This window comes from Bos taurus, chromosome 4, assembly GCF_002263795.3.
Source record: "Bos taurus isolate L1 Dominette 01449 registration number 42190680 breed Hereford chromosome 4, ARS-UCD2.0, whole genome shotgun sequence".
Classification (NCBI taxonomy): domain Eukaryota; kingdom Metazoa; phylum Chordata; class Mammalia; order Artiodactyla; family Bovidae; genus Bos; species Bos taurus.
Window position 1 is genome coordinate 99,528,129 of NC_037331.1, and position 23,130 is coordinate 99,551,258.

Consider the following 23,130-nt stretch of genomic DNA (forward strand, 5'->3'; position numbering starts at 1 on the left):
TGCCATCTAAGGGGTCGCACGGAGTCAGACACGACTGAAGCGACTTAGCAGCAGCAGCAGGAGCAAGTGAATATTTGTTAAATAAAATTATGTGACACAGTCATATCAGTAGTTCACCTTCAGGACTCTTTCCATTTTTTCAGACAAAACATTTTCTTAAGGAAATTTTACACATTGTTTCAGAAATATAAGACAAATTCCATTAATATGAGGCATCAAAAGTAGTCTAACAATTAGAAAGTTGAATGGTAGTTACCAGGGGCCAGGAGGAGAGGGAAAAGTGGAATGTTGTTTCATAGGTATTGTTTTTGCAACATGAATAAGTCCTAGAGATCTTTCACACAGCAGTGTGCATGTAGCTAAATGTTCTGTACTGTATTCCTAGAAATGGTTCGGTTCGAATGGTAAATTTCATATGACATGTTTTATAACCACAATAAAAAAAAAAAAGAAAGACATTAAAATGGGTTAGGGAAGTAAGGAGCACCATTTTACGAGCATTTAATTTTAGATCCGTGCCCTGCTTCCCAGGTGGCACTAACGGTAAAGAATTTGCCTGCCAATGCAGGAGACACAAGAGACGCGGATTCGATCCCTGGGTCCAGAAGATCTCCTGGAGGAGGGCATGGCAACCCACTCCAGTATTCTTGCCTGGAGAGGAGCCTGGTGGGCTGCAGTCCATGAAGTCTCAAAGAGTCAGACACAACTGAAGAGACTTGACATGCATGCATGCCCTGCGCATGCCCCTGAAATATCTTCTGATTCACTACTTATGTGATTCTCCTTTAGTTAGATTCCAGGTGAGAGGACACAGCAATGGAAGTTTCAGCCTATAGATGTTTTTCAGTGTCCTTGAGGGAGGACACCAGAGGTAGCCATGAGAATGCCAACTATAGAAGAAACTTCCAAGATTTTTAGATGCTGCAATTACCCAGCATCTAGAAATGGCAGAAGGGTTCCATTGAGTCCAGGCAAGTTTCCACTGATGTCACACTCGGAATTATTCTTTGAGTGAATATGACAAATGTGTCTGGTTGTGACTGTAGTGTGTAGTGTGGCATTCATGAGACAAAATGGGAGAGTCCACTGCTGTCCAGGCTACTCCTTTACTGCTCTCCAGGCAAAGAGTCACAATTTGGGGTGGTGGTGTTGAGAAGAATATTTGATTTTGTTTATGAATGAAGTCATTGCTGTAAAACTCTTTGTGGGTAAACAATTTGTATTAAGACTAAAATAGTGTTTCAATGTCTACTATAACTGGCTTCACTGGTGGCTCAGTGGTAAAGCATCCACCTGAAATGCAGGAGCTGCAGGAGATGTGGGTTTGATCCTTGGGTTGGGAAGATCCCCTGAAAGAAGGCATGGCAACCCACTTCAGTATTCTTGCCTGGATAATCCCGTGGACAGAGGAGCCTGCAGGGTTACTGTCTATAGGGTCGCAAAGAGTCAGACACGACTGAAATGACTGAACACGCACACATCTAGTAACAAAAATGAAAATTTCATTTGTCTTTAAAAAGGTTGTGTCCTTCTTGTTCCTTTTTTTTTTTTTTCAGTTGACTGCCACATAAGTTTGGACCCGATTTATCAGTACAAAAGTGCCTTTAATTTATTTGTGGCAGGGTGAATGAATGAACTGCCACTGCTATCACCAGTCCTGAGAACAACCCTCTCCTATTCAGGGATCTCCTGCCCTTGGGAGCAGCTGTGTGTCCTCACATGGTGCTCAGGGCACCAAGTGTGGGCCTTTCTGCTTGGTGACTAGAGGAAAGCTCTTAGATCCATTCTCATAGGCATGGAGCCCCAGAGCAGATGCAGGACTGACTGTCAGATTAGTACGCAGTGTCCAGGGACTGAGGCCTCAGCTGACCCCCTCCCCAACCCTCATGCAGGCAAAGCCCCAACGCTGAAGGTAGGCTGTGAGGCTAATCTAAGTTTTGGGCAATGCCTAACTTGTCTGTACCTTTGTTTTGCCTTTGTTTTAATCAGACAGCAATCCCTGAAGGTGGAGAAGGCAATGGCACCCCACTCCAGTACTCTTGCCTGGAAAATCCCATGGACAGAGGAGCCTGGTAGGCTGCAGTCCGTGGGGTTGCTAAGAGTCAGACACAACTGAACGACTTCACTTTCATGCATTGGAGAAGGAAATGGCAACCCACTCCAGTGTTCTTGCCTGGAGAATCCCAGGGACAGGGGAGCCTGGTGGGCTCCCGTCTATGGAGTCACAGAGTTGGACACGACTGTAGTGACTTAGCAGACTTAGCAGCAATCCCTGAAGGAGACAGTGAGCATCAGAGAGAGCCAGGCAGAGACAGTGAGAGGTTAGCCAGAAGAAATCAAGACGTGCCTTGAGGAATGGATATAGGGATATCAGAATCGGACCCAAAGACAGAGCAGCAGAGACACCGATGACCACAAAGAGACAAGTGGAGTGATGATGTCAAAGAGAACATGTGTTCTTAGAAAGAAATTGAATGGAAAGGTATATATCAGAATCTGTATCTGGGGGGTGTACAAAATGTATAACTGGGGAATGAGAACGAGAGACTGGCTGGTTAGTCTTCTGAGCCTGAGAGTGAAGATGCAAAATGAGACTTTTCTTTGATGATAAATACATATTTCTTCATCCTGATATTTCTTCAAAAGATCCTGCAGCTTGTACTGCTAGGTAGGCTCCCTTATTCAAAGATTTTAAAGAAGTCGAGACCAGCTTTCATCATCACTAAACAACAATTGTTAAAAACCCATTTCAGAATCAGATTTAGCTCAGTGAGTCCTCGCTTATTCAAAGATTAGACTTCTTGCAATTTTAGCCTCTTGAACCCAGTCGTAAACCTTGGAGAAGCTGGAAACATCTCTGAGCTGGTGAGGAATCTTAATTAGAATTGAGGTGATTTACTCCTGGCAGGGACCTTCTTGGATTAACTCTTCTTTAACATAGAATGCTAAAAAGACTTGCAATCTTATCTTTCAGGCCATGGCCAGTTAGAAAGAACAAATTGCAAAGGTCAAGTTATGTTGGTAGCAGAGGAAAGTGCACTCTTACAGCCTGACTCTGAGGAAGGCTGCAGAAATATACCAGATTCAGAGTTAACAAAGCCTGGGAACTTTCAGGGTTGATACAAGCAGTCCAGCAGACTGGACAATGCAGGTGCAGGTGTCCCCCCGTAACATTTCATAGTTAAATGACGGTGGAAATTTTAGAAGTAGAGGGATCTTAGATCTTATCTAACTCCTACTCTAGGATGTCTCCAAGATACTAAATAAAAATGTAAGGCATTTCATATGTATAGTTTAAAATATATCAAGTGAATAATTCTGAAATGAAAGATTTGGCATTTGAAGGGCTAACATTTTGTCATCTGAAAATCACTTTTATTTGGTGCACTTAATTCTCTGAGGCTGCTCAATAATTGTAGCATTAGAATAGACAGACCAGGGCATGGGTGCCACCTCTCTTGTCAGGATGACCCTCTCTGCATTAGCTTGGCTTCTCTGTTCAAAAGGCAAGGCATTACAGTAGCATTTCTGTGGGCCTCCTCCATATTTCTCTGCTAAATTAGACCAGCCTTCAGGAAAGAAGAAACTTGGTATATAAGTCATAACTGATTTTCTGACTGATTCTTCTTGGGGGCTTTTGAAAAAGTTGAGAAGTAGGCCCTTGGTTAACAATATATTTATTTGGCTATGGCTCTAGTTTCTTTAGAGCTTCCCAGGTGGTGCTAGCAGTAAAGAGCCCGCCTGCCAATGCAGGAGACACAGGAAAGGCGGGTTCGATCCCTGGGTCGGGAAGATCCTCTGAAGGAGGGCATGGCAACCCACTCCAGCATTCTTGCCTGGAGAATTCCATGGACATAGAAGCCTGGAAAGTGACAGTCCATGGGATCACAGAGTCGGACAAGACTAAAGCGACTTGGCGCGCACTCGCGCGCGCACACACACACACACACACACACACTAGTTTCTTTTTATCTTATTACAGAACTTTGGAAAGACGTTCATTCAATCCAGCACCCTCATCTCTTAGGACCAAAGAAATTTGTCCCCCCCCACCACCTTCCCGTCATGTCCAAACTTTTATGATGTCTCTCCTGTCTCTTTCCTCACTCCTGGGTGTTTGTGTCATGGGCAGTCAGTGTTAAAGCATATGTTATACTGCTGCAATTCGCCAGGCCAACCATTCACCCTCTGGAGGCATCTTGAATTACCATCGCAGCCCTTTTTTTCCATCTCAGGTCACATTATGGTATAAATCACAATCTTTCGCTTATCAAGAAGTTACAAGGGGCAAAGAGCAGCAGGATTCCTTATTTGATCTCTGCAGCTCTGAGTTGGCAGTGTGTGTTCTGTGGCTGGTCTCTGTAAATGGAGTAGAGAATGAGGAATTTCTGGATTACTGTATGCCGGTCCCCGCTCCGTGGCCCTGGAGCAGGCCAGTCCCTCAGGGAGATGCTCTCGGACCTGAGGACCGCATCAAGTCATGCCTCAAGGCACGGAATAGGCTGAGGAGGGACTGGGCCCAGACGTCCTTCTGATACCCTTGGGACAAGGCCGTGCGGTAAGCCGTGTAGGCTAGGGTCAGCGCTGTCCTTTCGAAGTCCTCTTTCTTGAGGATGCCCAGGCGGCTGGAAAGGTTGGCACTCAGCCGCCGGATGTCGGGGATGCTCTTGGGGATCACGTCATTGCAGACGGCACGGAAATCCGAGGCCTTCCGCAGGGAGGCCAGCTCCTCGTCCTTGATGGAGATCTTCAGGTCAGGGCTGATCTCAAGTTCGGCCAGCAGGAACTGGGGAGAAACACGGGATGTGGAAAGGCATGAGGCACCCATGGTTATTGAGGACATAGCATCACCAGATTCACGATTACTTGTGTTCATGTAAGGGAGGTGGCTCACAAAGAGCTTCGGAATCAAGAGACCTGGGTCCCGGGTCTGACTTTCCCACTGTGTAACCTTGGATGAGTTACTTTACTTCTCTCAGCCTTGTTGTATCCCTCTGTGATGTGGTTAAGAACACTTCACTGGGATAGTGTGAGGAGTAAATAGGACAAATATGGGCGGCGTCTAACACTGAGCCTGCTTCAATCCACTGTTAAGTGACTGTTGTTTCCAGTGTCCCAAGTCACCCCCTTCTCTCCTTTCTCCCTCCTGCCAACCAAAACTCTTTTGCAGCACAAACTGACTGTTTTGGATACTTTAAAATCAAAATCTGGGAATTCAAAGGATACAGAGAATTGTGCTAGGAATTAGGTGGGTTACAGAGATCTGTCCTCGTTTGTTACCTGTTCTTTAAGGGTAGGGGTAAGGTCTGTCATTTGCTCTGTGTCAGGCTCGTATCAGGAATCTAATAAGTCCTGACTCTTCCCTCTGTCTCTGGCTTTCCCCAGCTCTGACCCATTTTCCATGCTACTGTCTGTTATCTTCCTAAAGCAGATCTGTTCCTCAGACTCCCATGTTCATGTCTTGGCAAAGGCTGTGCATTTTCCAGTTTGTTCCCCGAGGCAGGGTTTGAAATCTGCTGCCTGGCTCAGCCACGTGGCTGCGGCAGGCTGTCTCCTTCTCAGGCAGACAGTTCTGGTCTTTGAGGACCTCAAGGCAGAAGGGGCACTTGGGTGAACACGGGAGCCCTTTGTTTAACAGCTGAGGAGACTACGGTCCAGAGAGACGTGGTGGCTTATGTAAGGTTACATGGCCGACGGGTGGCAGAAGCTGAACTAAAGCTCAGATCTCGAGCCTGCATTTTCACCCCTAAACCAAACCACGGGGCCTTGGGAAATTCACCGTGGTCGGGAGGAGAAGTGGGGTCGTGGTGCCAGAGGTGTGAGAGGCAGAGGAAGAGAGCCTTTGGGGTGGCCCCAGACTTGAAAATGGGGCTCTCCCTGTGTGAGGTTACCAAGACTCGGCTCCGCTCAGACAACAGGTGTGGCATTGTCTGGGCGCTGCTGACCCATCCTGGCTTAAAGCCCTGGCTGGGGCAGACTGCCCTGTTCTGCTGCTTGGGTGCTGGTAGGGGCACCTCTGAGCCCAGTCTAAATCTCTAATTTTGCCTCCACTGAATTCCTAATGTTGTCCATCCCTGGGATGACAGGTGGGACAGGAGAGAAGAGTACGAAGACCACTTGCCTTTGAGGTGGGCAGGATTCTGGGACCTCCACACACAAGTCTAGTCTGGTTCCCCAGGCAGCAGAGGCCACTCACTGTCAGGGGCTCAGGTCACTCCTCCAAAAACCACAGAGAAGGAGCAATGCCTTCTCCGTGACTTGGGTTGCTCATTCTGCCCTCTGCCTACCTCATAGAGCAGTTCTACTTCCTCCAGGGAGCTCTGCAGGACGGGGTTCAAGGGCAGCGTTGAGGATCTCTTTGGCCGGTAGGCGGCAGGGAAGAGCACAGCTGCAAGAAATTAAGAGTGAGCTTGAGAGCTTGCTGTGTGCACTGGCTTTTCCCCGCGGGTGAACTCCAAGGTCAGCCAGCCATTCCTGAAAGTGACTCCGAGTGGCGGTGGATGCAGAGGGGGAGAGGTGACAGACCGCCCTGCTGTGTCCCAGAGAGTCCCAGGCATATCAGAGGTTACTATTTCACACCAATAATTTCAAACCTGGCTTCTTATCAGAATCATTTCAGAAAGTTTTGAAAAATATGTATGTCTAAGGAGTATGAATCCCCACGGGCCTTTATGTTAGAACAAAAACATTTATAGTAGTTAAGACATAGAAGCAACCTAAGTGTTCATTGACAGATGAATGGATAAAGAAGTGGCACATATACATAAACAATGGGATGTTACTCAGATATCAAAAAGAATGAAGTAATGCCATTTGCAGCAACATGGGTGCAACTAGAGATGATCATGCTAAGGGAAGGAAGTCAGAGGAAAACATACATGATATTGCTTATATGTGGAATCTAAAATAAAATGAAACTTATTTACAAAATGGAAATAGACTCACAGACGTAGAAAACAAACCGATGGTTACCAAAGGTGGAGGGGAGGGGTAAATTAGGCGTTTGGGATTAGTAGAGGCACACTATTATATATAGAATAGATAAGCAACAAGGACCTACTGGATAGTACAGGGAACTATACCCAATATCTTGTAATAACATGTAATGGAAAAGGATCTAGAAAAAGAATCTTGATACATATAACTGAGTCGCTTGGCTGTACACCTGAAACTAACACATTAGAAATCAACTATATTTCAATACAAATAAAAAAAGAGATGAGCAAACAGTTGACCACCCCCCACCCCCACCCCCAATTCAACAAACAGCTCCCTAATACTACTGTTCCCTACTAACACTGCACATTTCAGCACTTCATCAGAATGAAGTGTACTGGTTTATGTTTATTGACAACCATTTGAACCAGACTCAGACTTCTGCCTTACTCCCCTCCCACCTGGAGTAGGGCTGCCAAGAATCTAAGCACAGGTGACGACGTGTAGGAAGAGAGCTGCACAGACCCTGACCCTGGCTCTGGGGGTGTGTGGCGCCAAGGGCTTGACTCAGAAACACATTGGATATAAAATCAGTGACTTGACACAGAAGTTCCTCAGTGGCTGCATAGAGATGGAATAGCTGGGAGAAGATGGGCAAACTGCTAGAGGCAGAGAGGACCAAGAATGAGGAGCTGACAGAGGACATGAGAAAGAGAAGACAGAATATTATAGGAATTGTTGTTTCTGTTTAGTCACTAAGTTGTGTCCAACTCTTTGTGACCCCATGGATTAGAGCCTGCCAGGCTCCTCTGTCCATGGGACTTCCCAGGCAAGAGTACTGGAGTATGTTGCCATTTCCTTCTCCAGGGGATCTGACTGACCCAGGGATCGAACCCAAGTTTCCTGCATTGGCAGGTGAATCCTTTACCACTGAGCCACACGAGAAGCCCACTGTAGGAATAGTCATTAGAAACTGCACTTCTCCTGGATCCATCAGGCTAGAAGCAGGTGGCCCCATCCATCCCCTTAGCCCCTCCATGTCCCAAGACACGGTGCAGAAAGGATTGGCAAGCCCACTGCCAGATGTAAGAAAAATGGGACACTTCTTTGAGACACTTGGTTGTGATCTACCAGAAAACTGGGCGAGTAGCTATAAAAACTGGTGAGACTTCAAGGGAAGGTTAATCCCCTGAAGTTGTGCAAAACACAATTTGCATAATTATACACTATTGCTCTGTTTCTTGAATATGGTGACCTTGGGCCATCAGCGAAGGGTCCAGTGATGTCCAGAGTACAATGTTGAAGAAGGGAACTGCAGAAGCATTTAGAAGGATTTCTATCAGAAGTGATAACAGTGAAACATCTTTGATGTAAACGACATTTCCTGAAAAGCTCACTGGTAGGATCCCAACCTCGTGGAAAAACTGCCTGGCTGTAGAACTGCTGTAATACTGCCGTCTCTGTAATCCATTTATTATCTAGCCCACAAGTTCCTCAGGGGCTTGGATAAATATGCTTTTTCAGATTTCTGTCTGCCTGGTGGAGAACCTGGCAGGCTTTCAGGGTGCACACAAGATGCAGATGTTGCAGACTGGATCCTTACATGGAAGGGGACCTGGACGGGCAGAGGGACAGCCCTACTTCCTGAGACCACCTTGGGGGACAGAGCCTATGAACTCCAGAACAGTAGTTCCTCGCCCAGAATTTTAGCAGAATTTGTTCTCTTTGCCAGAAAAGTGCCCCTTTCCCACAGAAGCATAGATTTTAGGGCTGGAGTGAGCCTCTGCTCACTTGCGGCCTCTGCCTGTGGAGCTGAAGAGGACAAGGCATCTACTCCACGTGTTAGCAAGCTTGACCCCACGTGAGAGTCACCCAGGGCACCCGGAGAAGTTCTGATTGAAGTGACTAGGGTGTGATTGGGATAGTCAACTTTTTGAAAGCTTTCTAGGTGCTTCGAATGGCAGCCTGGGTTGAGAATCAGAGGGTGCTTGACCGAAGGCTGTGTAGAAGGAGCTGGCCAGGCTGAGTGGCCACTCCAAGTTCTCAACTTTGACCATGCCTTAGAATCACCTGGAAACTTTAAAGGCCTAAATGCCCAAAATTACCTCCCAGGCCAGTTCTCAGGCATCTCTGGGGTGGATGGATGTAGGCTTCGGGACTCCTGACAGCTCCCAGGTGTTGCAAAAGACAGGCAGGGTCCGTAACCACTGGGTTATCCAGACCCACTGCCAAGCAGTGGGTGCGCTGCTAGAGTTGAGAGCTGCTTCCCATCTGACAGGGCCTTATGCGGGCATCTGAAGAGGTGAAAGAGACATCCTAAAGGAAATCAGTCCTGAATATTCATTGGAAGGACTGATGCTGAAGCTGAAACTCCAATACGTTGGCCACCTGATGCGAAGAACTCACTCATTTGAAAAGACCCTGATGCTGGGAAAGATTGAAGGCGGGAGAAGGGGACAACAGAGGATGAGATGGTTGGATGGCATCACCGACTCAATGGACATGAGTTTGAGTAAACTCCGGGAATTGGTGATGGACAGGGAGGCCTGGCGTGCTGTGGTCCATGGGGTCGCAAAGAGTCAGACACGACTGAGCAACTGAACTGAACTGAAGAGACCGAGACCCTTGTGTTCTCGGATACAGAGATGGAGACACAAGGAGGGCTGCACTTTCCTTGGCGGGAGGAGGAACAGATGTGGGCTATGTCTTCTTCTGACCATGAAACCCCTTTTCGAGGATCTGAGAGCAACTTCTTTATGTCTTCTTTGTGATTGTGAAATGAAAGGTCTTGTTCTCTTTAAAAAAAATAAAAAATCACTCAGCAGCAGGGGAAGGGCAGAGAAGGGAACAAGGTCCCAGCATGAGCCCTAAAGTTATTCAGACCTGCACTTTCTTCACTCAATTATTTCCCCCGGAACAGTCACTTCCTTTAAGGTGCAGACTCGCTGGTGGACCACTAATTCTCAAGAGTTGGGAAGAAAAGGCTTCCTGATGAAAGCTGTGTTTAATAATGGAAACATTGTTTCCAGTAGCCCTTGTTCTTAAAGTTTTTAAAATAATAACAGTTTGGGGAAGATTGTTAGAAATAAGGTCAGCCTCTGGCCTGGGGCTGGTTATTGCTTTAGAAAGTCTGTGTGGGGAGCACAGGAATCTCAAAGATGGCCCCTCCCTGCCTCCTCCCATGCCCTACTTCTGCACATACCGCTCAGGCTGCTGTGGCTGTTTGACGGTGCGTGTGGGGCAGGGGGCTTTTTGTACCTTGTGAGGTAAGTGTTCACATTCCATTTTATAGATGAAGAAACTTGGAGGCTAAGGAACTTGCCTTCGGCCACCCAACTGGTTTGTAATAAGGACTGAGATTAAAATCCAGGTTTCATGGGCTTCAAAACCCAACACTGCTATATTTAAAATAGATAACCAAGAAGGACCTATTGTATAGCACAGGGAACTCTGCTCACTACTCGGTAAGAACCTAAATAGGAAAAAAAGTTGAAGAATAGATACATGTATATGTATAACTGAATCACTGCTGTACACCTGAAACCAATAAAACACTGTTAATCAACTCTACTCAATACAAACTAAAAATTAATAATAACAAAGCAAAACCAAAAACCAGGTGAACAAAAACTCCTCCAATCTCACTGACAGGGTGTGTATGTGTGTTCATTCGTGTGTGTGTGTTGTCTGTGTTAGTTGCTCAATCATGTCTGACTCTTTTCAACCCCATGGATTGTAGGCCGCCAGGCTCCTCCATCCATGGAATTCTCCAGGCAAGAATACTGGAGTGGGTAGCCATTCCCTTCTCCAGGGCATCTTCTGACCCAGGGATTGAACCCAGGTCTCCTGCATTACAGGCAGATCCTGGTCTGAGTCACCAGGGAGGTCCTACAGGAAGTATACTTGTAGTTAATTAGAAATGAATGAATGCATATGGTGTAAAACATACTCTTAAATGAATCACACATGTTTTTAAAACAGATCTCTAACTTTGATTTATAATGTGTTATGCAAAGTTATTTTATTTCCTTGGGCTCCAGAATCACTGCAAACAGCGACGCAGTCATGGATTTAAAAGACGCTCCCTGGAAGAAAAGCTGTGACAGACCTAGGCAGCATATTCAAAAACAGAGACATCACTTTGCCAACAAAGGTATGTATAGTCAAAGCTGTGGCTTTTCCAGTAGTCATGTACAGATGTGAGTTGGATCATAAAGAAGGCTGAGTGCCAAAGAAGTGATGCTTTTGAACTGTGGTGTTGGAGAAGACTCTTGAGAGTCCCTTGGACTGCAAGGAGATCAACCTAATCAATCCTAAAATAAATCAGTCCTGAATATTCACTGAAGGACTGATGCTGAAGCTCCAATACATTGGCCACCTGATGTGAAGAGCTGACTCATTGGAAAAGATCCTTATCCTGGGAGAAATTGAAGGCAGGAGGAGAAGTGGGTGGCAGAGGATGAGATGGTTAGATGGCATCACTGACTCAATGGACATGGATTTGAGCAAACTCCTGGAAATAGTAAAGGACAGGGAAGCCTGGTGTGCTACAGTCCATGCGGTCTCAAAGAGTCAGACACAACTGAGCAATTGAACAACAACGTTCTCAAGAGGGGTCTGAAATGCTGCCTAACCGTTACTCACATTTCCTGATTCCTTTCACTCTATTTCAGCATGAAATAGATGATTCCACACCTCCTCCTTTCTCCTGATACCAGTTACCCACCTCTTGCCTGGATCCTCTGACTTCTAGATGATTCCACACCCCCTCCTTTCTCCTGATACCAGTTACCCACCTCTTGCCTGGATCCTCTGACTTCCCTTCTGTTATTGTTTCCCTGCTCTCATCTAGAGCCTTGGATCAGGTCTCCAATAAAGACTCACTCACCTTTCTACCTTTCTCTCGCACATCATTAGTTTTCCCTTCTCTACTGAGTTTTCAAATTGGCATGAAAACACATTGCTGCTTGCTGCTGCTTAAAAAAAAAATCCTCTCTTGCCGGCCGCTCTTACTCCTCATCCATCTCTTCGTATTGCTGACTCCTGGCTTCAGCCTGTGTCAGGATGCGAGACTCCTCTCTCCTCACCACCCTGACTTCCGTACTGATTGTCTGCTTTGTATTTCCAGGTCAGATTTCTAGATACCCAACTGCCTATGGGAATCTCCTTTTGGATTTGTAATAGTTGTCTTTCCGGATGCCTGACCCAATGCCAGTCCCCACCACCCCTCGCACCTGTTCCTCCTCTCCTGCTTTGTCTGCTGTCTTTCCATCTCTCGAAGCTGCTCAAGCCCAAACCTGGGAGTCATGAGTCATCCTTGCCTTTTCTCATCTTTCACATTTCACACCCAACGAATCAGCAAATCTTGTTGGCTTTACCTTCAAAACATACCTGGGATCTGGCTACTTCTTACCACATCCCTGCTAACCTCCAGGTGTCTAAACCGTGAACATTTCTCCTAATAGTGCTTCTGCTTCCATCCTTGGTTGCCATCAGCATCCTCACTGCATTCCTTTTTTTGACCATGCCACACAAGGAGGGATCTTAGTTTGCCTGCCAGGCATAAAACTCATGCTCCCTGCGATGGAAGCACGGAGTCTTAACCACTGGAAGGAAGTCCATCCACCTCACTGTATTCTTAACAAAGCAACTAGAGCAATTCTGTGAAAACATAGGTTCCATGATATCAATCTTCTGCCGGGGAACTTCTGTGACTTCTCATCTCCCTGAGAGTAGAAGCCAAAGATCTTCAGATGTAGGAAATGGCAGCTCACTCCTGTATTCTTATCTGGAAAACTCCATGGACAGAAGAGCCTGGTGGGCTTCTGTCCATGGGGTTGCAAAGAGTCGGACATGACTAAGCACCTGAGCACACACACATAAATACATGTATTCTTTTCCATTATAGGTTATATAAGATGTCGAATATGGTTCCCTGTGCTATACAGTAAGTCCTTATTTTTATCTGTTTTATATATAGTAGTTTGTATCTGCGGAGAAGGCAATGGTACCCCACTCCAGTACTCTTGCCTGGAAAATCCCATGGACGGAGGAGCCTGGTAGGCTGCAGTCCATGGGGTCGCTAAGAGTCGGACACGACTGAGCGATTTCACTTTCACTTTTCACTTTCACGCATTGGAGAAGGAAATGGCAACCCACTCCAGTGTTCTTGCCTGGAGAATCTCAGGGACGGGGGCGCCTGGTGGGCTGCCGTCTATGGGGTTGCACAGAGTCGGACACGACTGAAGTGACTTGGCAGCAGCAGCAGCAGTTTGTATCTGCTAATCCCAAATTTTTAATTCATCCCTCTCCCACCCATTTTCTCCTTTAGTAACTGCATGTTTGTCTTCTGTGTCTGTTTCTGTTTTGTAAACAAGTTCATTTGTAGCATATTTTAGATTTCACATATAAGTGGTATCATATGATATCTGTCTTCCTCTGTCTGACTTCACTTACTACAATAACCTCTAGATCCACCCATGTTGCTGCAAATGGCATTATTTCATTTTTATGGCTGAGTAGTATTCCATTGTATATCGGTAGCATATCTTCTTTATCCATTTTCTGTCAATGGACATCTAGGTTGCTTCTGTGTCTTGGCTATTGTGAATAGTGCCACTATGAACATTGAGGTGCGTGTATTTTTTGCAGCTAAAGTTTTCTTCAGATATGTTCTCAGAGGTGGGATTGCTGGATCATATGGTAGCTCTATTTTTAATTTTTTGAGGAACCTCCGTACTGTTCTCCATAGTGGCTGCACTAACTTACATTCCTACCAACAGCAAAGAAAGGCTCCCTTTTCTTCACACCAGAGAAGTTACTTTTAATTATTTCAGTCAAGACTGGCACCTGCCTTGCTCTCTATGCCTTAGCTCCTTCAAGCTTTCTTGCCCAGACCTGCAGGCGGAAGCCTGCCTAAACAGGAGAGCCTATTTTTGCTTTGAGCCTGGTCTTCTTGTTGACTTTTATAACGTGTGACAGAAATCTCTTCTTCCCTCCCGTCTCTCAAATAGGTTAAAAAAGCAAACAAACAGAACGGTATTAAGACTGTGGCTTCTGTGTAACTGTGTACAGCATCTGTGCCAAAGACCTTGTTGGGAAGGACTCAAATTTCTCATCAATCAGTTGAAGCGACTCTATGGAAACAGCCATGGATGTGGAAAGGAAAAGCCCTCATTTATAAAAGATCTTTTGCCAAATCCTACTGATGTCATTTACTTTTTGGCTCCTGGGCCAGCCCTTCAGGCAGCGGTCCCCAAACTTTTTGGTACCACGGATTGGTTTCGTGGAAGACACTTTTTTCATGGACTGGGGCGGGGGATGGTTTCAAGATGATTCAAGTGCGTTACATTTATTGTGCACTTTATTTCTATTATTACATCGGCTCCACCTCAGATCATCAGGCATTAGATGGGGGGCAGAGGTTGGCTGGGAAACCTTGCCTTTAGAAACACAGTGCTATTCTGAAGAAGCCAGAATCTTAGTCCCTGTGCTGGGCGTCTTCCTGGAGCGCCTCTGAAAGGGCTGCTGTGAGTTGGCTCCCCTTGGCCAGAATATGCCACCACCCAAGGGGAGCCCCACCGCCCAGGGGGAGCCCCACCACCCAAGTGGAGTCAGGGAATGCTGGGAGCACCTGGAAGGGATGGAGAGGCGCGGATGAGGACAGCAAGGCTCTGCTGCTAGAAATTGAGCGCAGGAGTGAGGTCGAGCTCTAGGCTTTCAACGGAGGGATCTGGGGGCGTGTTAACTTCTTCCCTTCCTCCAGTTTTCCTACCTGTTAGTGTTCAGAATAACAGCTGCATAAATGCAGTGACATGCAGCAAACGAAGTGGCTACTCGGTCATGCTGGACCAGTGAGTCAGTCCCTACCTGGGGCCCTTCCCTCCACAGAACATTCATGATTGAAAATCCACAAAACACTGAACTGGACAGCTGAAAAGGACACCGAAGAGCCACCTTCCTTATGAAACTACTTAAACAAGAAATAACATGTATATGGAATAAAAATTAAATATTTATAGGAATTCATGCATGTATTTCTTTCTGTTTTTTAAGACTGGCTAGGTTCCCTGCAGTCCCTCAAGTGATGCGCCGGCAGGACAGGGTGGGATGAGGACTTGGGCCAGGTGTGTCCACTTCCAGGAGGCCTCGCTAACCACAGGTGAGCCATTTAGTCTCAATCCAGTCGGTGAGGCTGGAGCAGCCACCTCCCAGGGCGGAATCCTAGAGAGCGTGTCTGAGGGAGAGGCGGGGAGAATGGTAGGGGAAAAAAGATGTCCTGCCGCAGGGTGTATTCCTGTTGGGTTTATTTCTCCACTTTCACCCGAGGGGCCAGGCGGAGGGGGAGGGTGGAGGCTGGGGTGGTGCTGCGGGACGGGTGGAGGAGGACTTTGTAGGGAGAAGTCGCCCTCCGACTCTTTCCATAGGGGATTCTTCTAAATTAGGCCTGGCGGTGGAGGTGGGGGTGGGCTTGGGGTAAGGATGAAGGTGAAAGAGACAGTTTATGTGTTTGGAAAAATTGGTTTTCTTCGGGTGTGACTCCCATTCCATCTTAAAAAAATGACAACTGTGGATTATTTTCATGATTAGACAAAATGTTAAAAATGAATTTTAAAAAATCAACCGCATGGAAGACTTGATGATGGTTGGAAGGGCTCCCATATCATTTGTTGGCTCTGAACGCTGACATGAACCGCTAATCCAACACTTAGTATCAGCGGGCTCATGGAGGCCTCTATTTCAGCTGTGTTGGCTTTGTGTCTTTACATAGATTGTTATCGATATGGGGGTGGGGGGAGGGCAGACCTTCCCCAGGGAAGAGTGAGTTAGAGGGCCGGAGCAACTGCTCTCTGGATGTTGCTGTAGAACCTGTAGGTTTTCTGTTGAGAACCTCACACTTTCTTTAATGAAATTTTTTTAAGTGGTAGGTAATAGTTGACCTTGATATAGCTCCTCATTATCTAGGAAGCGTTTTATTTACATATTTGAATATGACCCTCACATGACAACGCAATGAGGGTCACTTTTTGTTATTATGTTATGTTGTTATTAACATTAATATTATGTTATTATGTTATAACATATGTTATAATATGTTATGTGTTCATGAACTAAAGCTCAGAGAGGTCAAGAGACTTGCCAGACATCACACAGCCAATTAGAGGCAGAACTTTTTTGAGTTCCTTGCAGTTCATGATGCAGCTATATTGTATTTACAAGACTCGTAAAAAAAAAAAATCAAACCATCTCATTTGGCTTTCTAACAGCCTGTGTGTTAGGAAGAGTGGATATTATCATCCTTTTTTAATAGGCAAATTAAGGTAGGCCCAGTGTCACACAGGGGTAAACGACAGAACACAACACCAAGGTCTCTTTGCTCTGTGCTTCCAAGTGTTGCTCCCCCAGTTTGTGCACATGATGAGCAGGGAAGTGTGTGTGTGTGGGTGATGTTTACCAGAAAAAAAAAAGGGGGAAATGCTTCATTAATTATTTGTCCCTGCTGTTGCTGCTAAGTCGCTTCAGTCGTGTCCGACTCTGTACGACCCCATAGACAAGAATCATTTCACAGCCCAGTATAGAGAACTGACAAGTCCCTAATCTCAGGTTTACAAGTGAGGGAGTAAGAACCCTAATAAGTGCCTTGACTCTTGCTTTTCCCCATATCAGATCCACCTGCTCCATGCTGCTCCGTGCCCCAGCTGGCCCCTTCTTCCTTCCCTGACTCTCTCCTTGAGAACCAGAGGGGGCTCATCCCCTTGCTGTTGTGCCGTCTTCACCCCATTTTGGATCTCTGGGAATACCAGCGAACCTGACTTCTTTTTCCAGTTCTTTCCAGGACAGAAATCTCACTGACTTTAGGCAGCAGAAAGATTTCAGTTCAGATCAGCATGCAGTGGTCAGCGTGATGGGCCCCTCGCTTCCTAAGTGATAAACCTTAGTTGACCAGAGGTGCTGCCAGTGTCTGCCCACGGGAACCAGAAAAAGATGCCAGGCCAGCTCTGAGGAGCCGCGTCCCGAGGGGAAGGAAGTCGGCCGTGGGGAGAAGCCTTGCTGGGCTTCTTCCTTTCCAGGGGAGCCTGGCCGGGGTGGGAGCAGCCAGGCAGACACGAGGTTGCTGAGGGGATTACTATTCCTCTTCTGTTGCTGGGCCAGCTGTCTCCAGCTGGAAAGGTGTGACCACTCCTGCTCAGGAAGCAGTGTGGAGCCCTCCACGTGGACACGCCACGTCCCCAGGGAGCAGAACTCTGGCCGGCCAGCACCCCCATTGCCATCATATTAGCATCAGCCCTGGGCACCTGCTCTCCCCATGCCCTGCCCAGCTGGCAGCCTGGAGGGCACTTGCAGGAGTCTGTCCACATTCTACAAAACAAAGATGACCTTCTCCCCGGCCTGTCAGGGAGGGATGCTCTCTGCACTCTCCACCTCAATCCCATTTTCTCAGTGGCTTTGATTTTTTGGGGTGTCATTTCCCCCATCACCTTCTAACACCTTCTAGCCTGTTGAGAAGCATAAAGCATTTGATAGAGAGGAGATCAAAGGAGGGCACAGGGCTTCTAATTTCCTTCTGTTCCCTCCACCCCTCAAGATTCCTAATGATATTCAAGAAAGAATCATAAGCATCAAACAAATAAAGGAAAGACAACTCACCCCTGGTCCACCTGTGAGACAGAGTGGCCTGAGCATCGGAATACAGCAGCAGAAGCAGCAGTGTCTTCCAACACATCTTTTCCTCCAAAAAGGGAGACGTCGCCCTCGAACCCAAGGGGACCCCAGGAGCCACAGGTATGCCTGTCCTGGTCCTCCCAGGCCAGTGGTGAGGTTCTTACCACCCCTCCGTCTTCAGATGTGCGGAGACGCCCTCTCCTGCCTCCCAAGGGTAGAGTGGTTGTTACTCCTGGGGAGGACAGGAGTGGGACCTCTGTTACTCCTACTCTCCCTGGGATTGGGGCACTGGGCTTCCACAGAGAGACTCTGTTTTTGAGCACATCTGGAGTGACTCACTGGGCATGTGATCTCTTTGGCAGTGGGGCGGATAAATATAATTTCTGTTCTTGAGTTCCATGTGTTGGATGCACCCACTGGAATTTTTCTTTAACAAACAGACTCGCAGAACTTGTTAGAGAGCCCGGCAAAGAGCTGGCTGCTGTCCCTGTACATACACACACACACACACACACACACACACACACACACACACACACACACATCAGCGCTAGGGACGAGAGCTACAGCGAGAGCTGGGAGACTTGCCTGGCAGACAGCAGGACCCACTGGACCCAGAGCTGCCTTCAGAACAGCAGAGTCATTGTGGAGTCTGGGCTGAGCGTCCCCTGTTACCCTTCTGTGGAGCTAGCCCTTGTGAGAAGCAGGAGAGAGCTGCTGTGGTGTGTAGGTATTGTGTGGGCAGGTGATGATCCAGGGGCCCACAGGTGACCCCGTTTGCATTCATGACACCTTGATTTCTGGACTGTCTAGACATGGTACCAAACCACTTTGATTCTCCCAAGCAAACTAGTAGTTTTTTTCCATGATCATACTTTTGGCATTTGATTAATTTTTATTGAGATATACTTGACATATAACATCGTGTAAGTAAGTTTGAGGTGTACAACGCGTTGAATTCTTTCCCCCCCGCCCTTTGGTTTCACTGGGTCTTCACTGCTGTGTGGGCTTTCTCTAGTTGCGGTGAGTTGGGGCTACTCTTTGTTGCGGTGCCTGGTCTTCTCACTGCGGTGGCTTTTCTTGTTGTGGAGCACAGGCTCAGTGGCTGTGACACACAGGCTTTGGTTAACCTCAGCATGTGGAATCTTCCTGATCAGCCTGGATCAGGGATTGAGCCCATGTCCCTTGCATTGGCAAGTGGGTTACCTAGTCACCGTACCACCAGGGAAGTCCTCCAACATGTTGATTCGATATGCTTCTCTTTTGCAACATGATTTCCACCATAGTCTTAGCGAACAACTCCATTACATCACCGAATCATCGTTTCTTTTTTTGTGGTGAGAACATTTAAGATCTGTGACCATTAAAAAAAAATGTTTTTTTAGTTTATTTTTGGCTGTGCTGGGCCTTGCTCGTTGCACAAAGGCTTTCTCTAGTTGTGGTGCCTGGGCTTAATGGCCCTGCCCCACGTGGGATCTTCCCAGACCAGGGATCGAACTGGCGTCTCCTGCTTTGCAGGCTGATTCTTAACCACTGGACCACCAGGGAAACTCTCCATGACCATTTGGAAAGTTCTGCCACAGACACCTTGATTTTGTCCAGTACCACGTTCTTACCTTCTCTGAAATTACAGATGTGTGATGCAAAAGCCTGCAGAACACTTTTTTTTTTTTTAAGAAACTGTATTTATTTATTTTTAATTGATTGATGATTGCTTTACAGCATTGGCTTGATTTCTGCCACACATCAACATGAATTAGCCATAGGTGTAGCTGATCTCACCCCATGGGTTTCCAAGCTGTGGAGGTGGTGCCCACGGTGAATGGGCGACTGGAGAGGACACCCCTTTGTTTTAATCAGAAGTGCTTTTAAAAAAAATCTGTTAGAGGAAGTTGCTTGAAAAAGGAAACGTGGCTCTATAACTTTGGAAAAACACTGGTCTTTCTAACATTCAGACTAGCTATTGGGTGCTTTGTTCTGGGCTCGGTGCTAAGTGCTCTTCTTGGGTTTATTGATTTAATGCTCGCAGCAGACTGTGAGGTCAATATAGAACTGCCCTCTCCAATGGAAATAGAATTTGAAAAACAAATGTAATTCAAAATGTTCCAGTAGTCATGCTGAGAAAGTACATAGGAAATCAATTGTCATAATACATTTTATTTAACCCAATATATCTAAAATATTACCATTTCTATGTGTAATAAACACAAGTTTAAGAAGATATTTTATATTCCTTTCTTTTACACCAAGTCTTTGAAAGCCAGTGTATATTTCACACTTGTGTCACATCTCCGTTCAGCTCAGTCACATTTCGAGTAACAGTTCACATATGGCCAGAGGCTACTGCATGGGGCAGTGCAGGGCTGGAAGGTAAGAGGCAGATAACTGTGCTCACTGTGACATACATTACATCCCAGAACTGATTTATCTTATAACTGAAAGTTTGTACCTTGTGACCACCTTCACCCATTACTCCCCTCTCCCCCAGCTCTGGCAACACCAGTCTGTTTTCTGTTTCTGTGACTTTGGCTTTTTTAGATTCCACGTACAAGTGAGATCATATGGTATTTGTCATTCTTTGACATTTCACGTAGCATAGTATCCTCAAGTTCCACCCATGGTGAGGCAAATGGCATGATTTCCTTCTTTTTAATGGCCGAATAGCATTCCACTGTGTATTTGCACACCACATTTTCTTTATCCATCTGTTTGTTGATTGCCACTTAGGTTGTTTCTATGGTTACTGTAAATCATGCTGCAGTGAGCATGGGGTGCAGACATCTTTTTGAGACGGTGATTTCATTTCTTCAGATATATCCCCAGAAATGGGATTGCTGGATCCTATGGTAGTTCTATTTTTAACTGTTTGAGGATCCTCCAAACTGTTTTCTGTAGTGGCTGAACCACTTTTTATTTCCACCAACTCAGGCTACCTTTTCTCTACATTCTCATCAATACTTTTGATCACTTGTCTCTTTGATGATGACCAATGTAACAGATATGAAGTGATATCTTATGGTCTTGATTTCCATTTCCCTGACAGTTAGTGATGTTGAGCACCTTTTCATGGATCTGTTGGTCATTTGTACTTCTTTGGGAAAAGATCTATTTATTTCCTCTGCCCATTTTTTAATCAGGTTGTTTGTTTTTTCACTATTGAGTTGTATGGATTCTTTATATATTGTGAATATTAACCCCTTATCAGATACACTATTTGCAAATACCTTCTCCAGCTCATTCTGTAGATTTCCTTTTTTTGATGGTTTCCTTTGCTGTTCAGTGTACATCCTTTTTAAATCTGCAAAACTTGCCCAATGGATCTGGCACAGACTGGGTGCTCTGAAGTTGCCCATTGAATATTTGTTGGTTGATGCTGAAGCTGAAAAAGCTTCCACTCCTCCCATTGTCTTGCCAAGAGGACTTCTGTAAGCGAGGAGGTTGCTGAGGAGGGAAGATGAACAGGAACTGGCCTGGCCCCCGGGAAACCACAACAGGAATCATGATCTTGGCCTCCAGTCCTGGACTTTCTCATCTGCAGATGGGACTCATCAAATGATCACCTACTATCACTAGGATGAGGATTAGCTTTTGGACCTGGGCTGGGAACAAATGAGTTTATAACGCTTTTGATTCTGTAAGATGATGAGCCAGGCCTTCCCTCCCACCACTTCGCCCAGCAGCAGGAGGTGAACGTGCACAATTTCTCCAGGAGCCTGACCGAAGTCTTGGGAAATCTTGGCCTAACGCACTGATTTTTTTCTCTTTCCATGCGTTTCTGGTTCTTGCTGCCATTGCATGCACATCTGTTAAGCCTGGCAAGTGAATGCAAACACTGCCTTTTATAACAACACAGTAAACCTACAACAGTGGAATTTCCCAGAGCTATCGATTATGTATAAAAAACCTTTTTTTGAGGGGGAGGGATGTTTTACTAAAAACAACAGTGTTCACGTGCATTCTCACCTCTGAATTACCACTGCATTTACCTGTGTGTCTCTCATCAGCACCATTTTCCAATGTAGTGATATCTACTGTTTACTAAGTTCTGACCATACACTTTATTTTATTTCATTCAATTTTCACAGTAATTCTGTTCAGTGGATACTGTAATAGCATCCATTTTACACATGGAAAACTGCAGCTTAAAAAGGATAAATCACACAATATCTGCAAGGCAGACGCTTCCATATACTACCTACTAGGGTAGGGGTGGAGCAAAACAAACACCATTAAAGCAGCTTCTGTATGTTGGAAGCATGATCAGTAGACGGAATACTGGGTGGGACCCACTAATAGTGATGGTTGTGTGTGTGTGTGTGTGTGTGGAAATTCTGTTCATTTTGAGGGCTTCTGACTCCAGCACAGAAGTGGCACAGTCTACCCACATATGGTTGTCATGTACTCATTCATTTATCTACTTTTAAAGCATCTCCTCTATGCCAGGCAATAGATATCGCAAACCAAGTTAGACATGGACCCTACCATCAAGAATCTTCATTCTGGTGGGGGAAGTAGCTCCACAGAGATTTAGAGCATGTGATGTTAGATTTAATGATGGAAGAGCCTATGGTAGGAAATGAGAGGGGAGGGGTGTCAAGGAAGGCTTCTTGGAGGGGTTGACACCTGAATTAAGATTTTAGGCCTGAGTTGGATTTAATTAGATTGTGGGAGAGGGTATGGTGAAGGATGAGACAACCTGAAAAATGGCACAAAGAGGGAGAGATGATGGGATGTGTACAAATAAATAAAAGTGGCTTGGCCTTGTTGGAAGATCGAGGATGAACAGAGCAAGCAGGTTGGTGGGAAGGAGAGCCCTGTGTGTGACACCTGGACTGTACCCTCCTGGGAGGGAAGCATCAGGGAGGGCCACCTTCAGGGAAGTGGGATGGCTTGTTTTCTGTGGGTGGATTTGCCAGAGTAGAGGTCAGACAGGGAAGGAGCAGACGCAAGTTCTAGGGTGAGATGGTGAGGGTCTGAAACAGGGCAGGAGCCAGTGGCGAAGGAGAGGAAGGTGCGGGTTTGAGAAAGATTGTGGAGGTAACCACTTTCCTGGTGGTCCAGTGGTTAAGACTCCATGTTTCCAATCCAGAGGATATGGGTTCAATCCCGAGGATGTGGGTTCAATCCCTGATTTGGGCTCTAAAACCCCACATGCTGCACAGTGCAGCCCAAAAATAGAAAATAAAAATACACTTTAAAAAAAGATTGAGGAGGTAAAATCAGAAACACATATGATTTCTCAGAGGAGGAGCAGATGAGGAGTTCTGGGGTGACCCCAGTGAAACTGGGAACAGACGGATGCTGTGATTTTAATACTGGACCTGTCGAGGCTGAGGTGCGTGCTGGGCATCTCTGTTGGTTCTGTTTCTTGGTTTCTGGGGTGCTTGTTCCCTGTTGTGCCCTCCGTGACATGCTGCTGCTCTTTACCTGTAGCCCTGGGGGTGGGCTCTTACTCCCTGACTTGGGAGCTCTCAATGCCCCGGGGTTCTCTGCTGAGGTCTGCAGCTGTGAGGATGGAAGAGGGTGTTTATC

General features: G+C 46.3%; 1 protein-coding gene across 1 annotated transcript; it reads right to left on the reverse strand.

Annotated features, from left to right (window-relative positions):
- Window positions 1-1,485: 1,485 nt before the first annotated feature.
- Window positions 1,486-17,888, reverse strand: FAM180A (family with sequence similarity 180 member A). Its single transcript, XM_002686969.6, has 3 exons — window positions 17,584-17,888; window positions 6,288-6,388; window positions 1,486-4,786 (listed from the first exon to the last, which is right to left on the reverse strand). Exons 1-3 carry the CDS (start codon window positions 17,657-17,659, stop codon window positions 4,442-4,444), a joined length of 522 nt encoding a protein of 173 aa, XP_002687015.2. The 5' UTR covers window positions 17,660-17,888; the 3' UTR covers window positions 1,486-4,441.
- Window positions 17,889-23,130: the final 5,242 nt, after the last annotated feature.

Bases quoted from the DNA above. Each gene is read 5' to 3' on its own strand.
- FAM180A (XM_002686969.6), bottom strand. From the start codon at position 17,659: ATGTGTTGGAAGACACTGCTGCTTCTGCTGCTGTATTCCGATGCTCAG. The intron at 6,389-17,583 runs GTGAGTTGTCTT...AATTTCTTGCAG, and splicing joins GTCTCACAGGTGGACCAGGG to CTGTGCTCTTCCCTGCCGCC. The intron at 4,787-6,287 runs GTAGGCAGAGGG...GTTTCTCCCCAG, and splicing joins AAGTAGAACTGCTCTATGAG to TTCCTGCTGGCCGAACTTGA.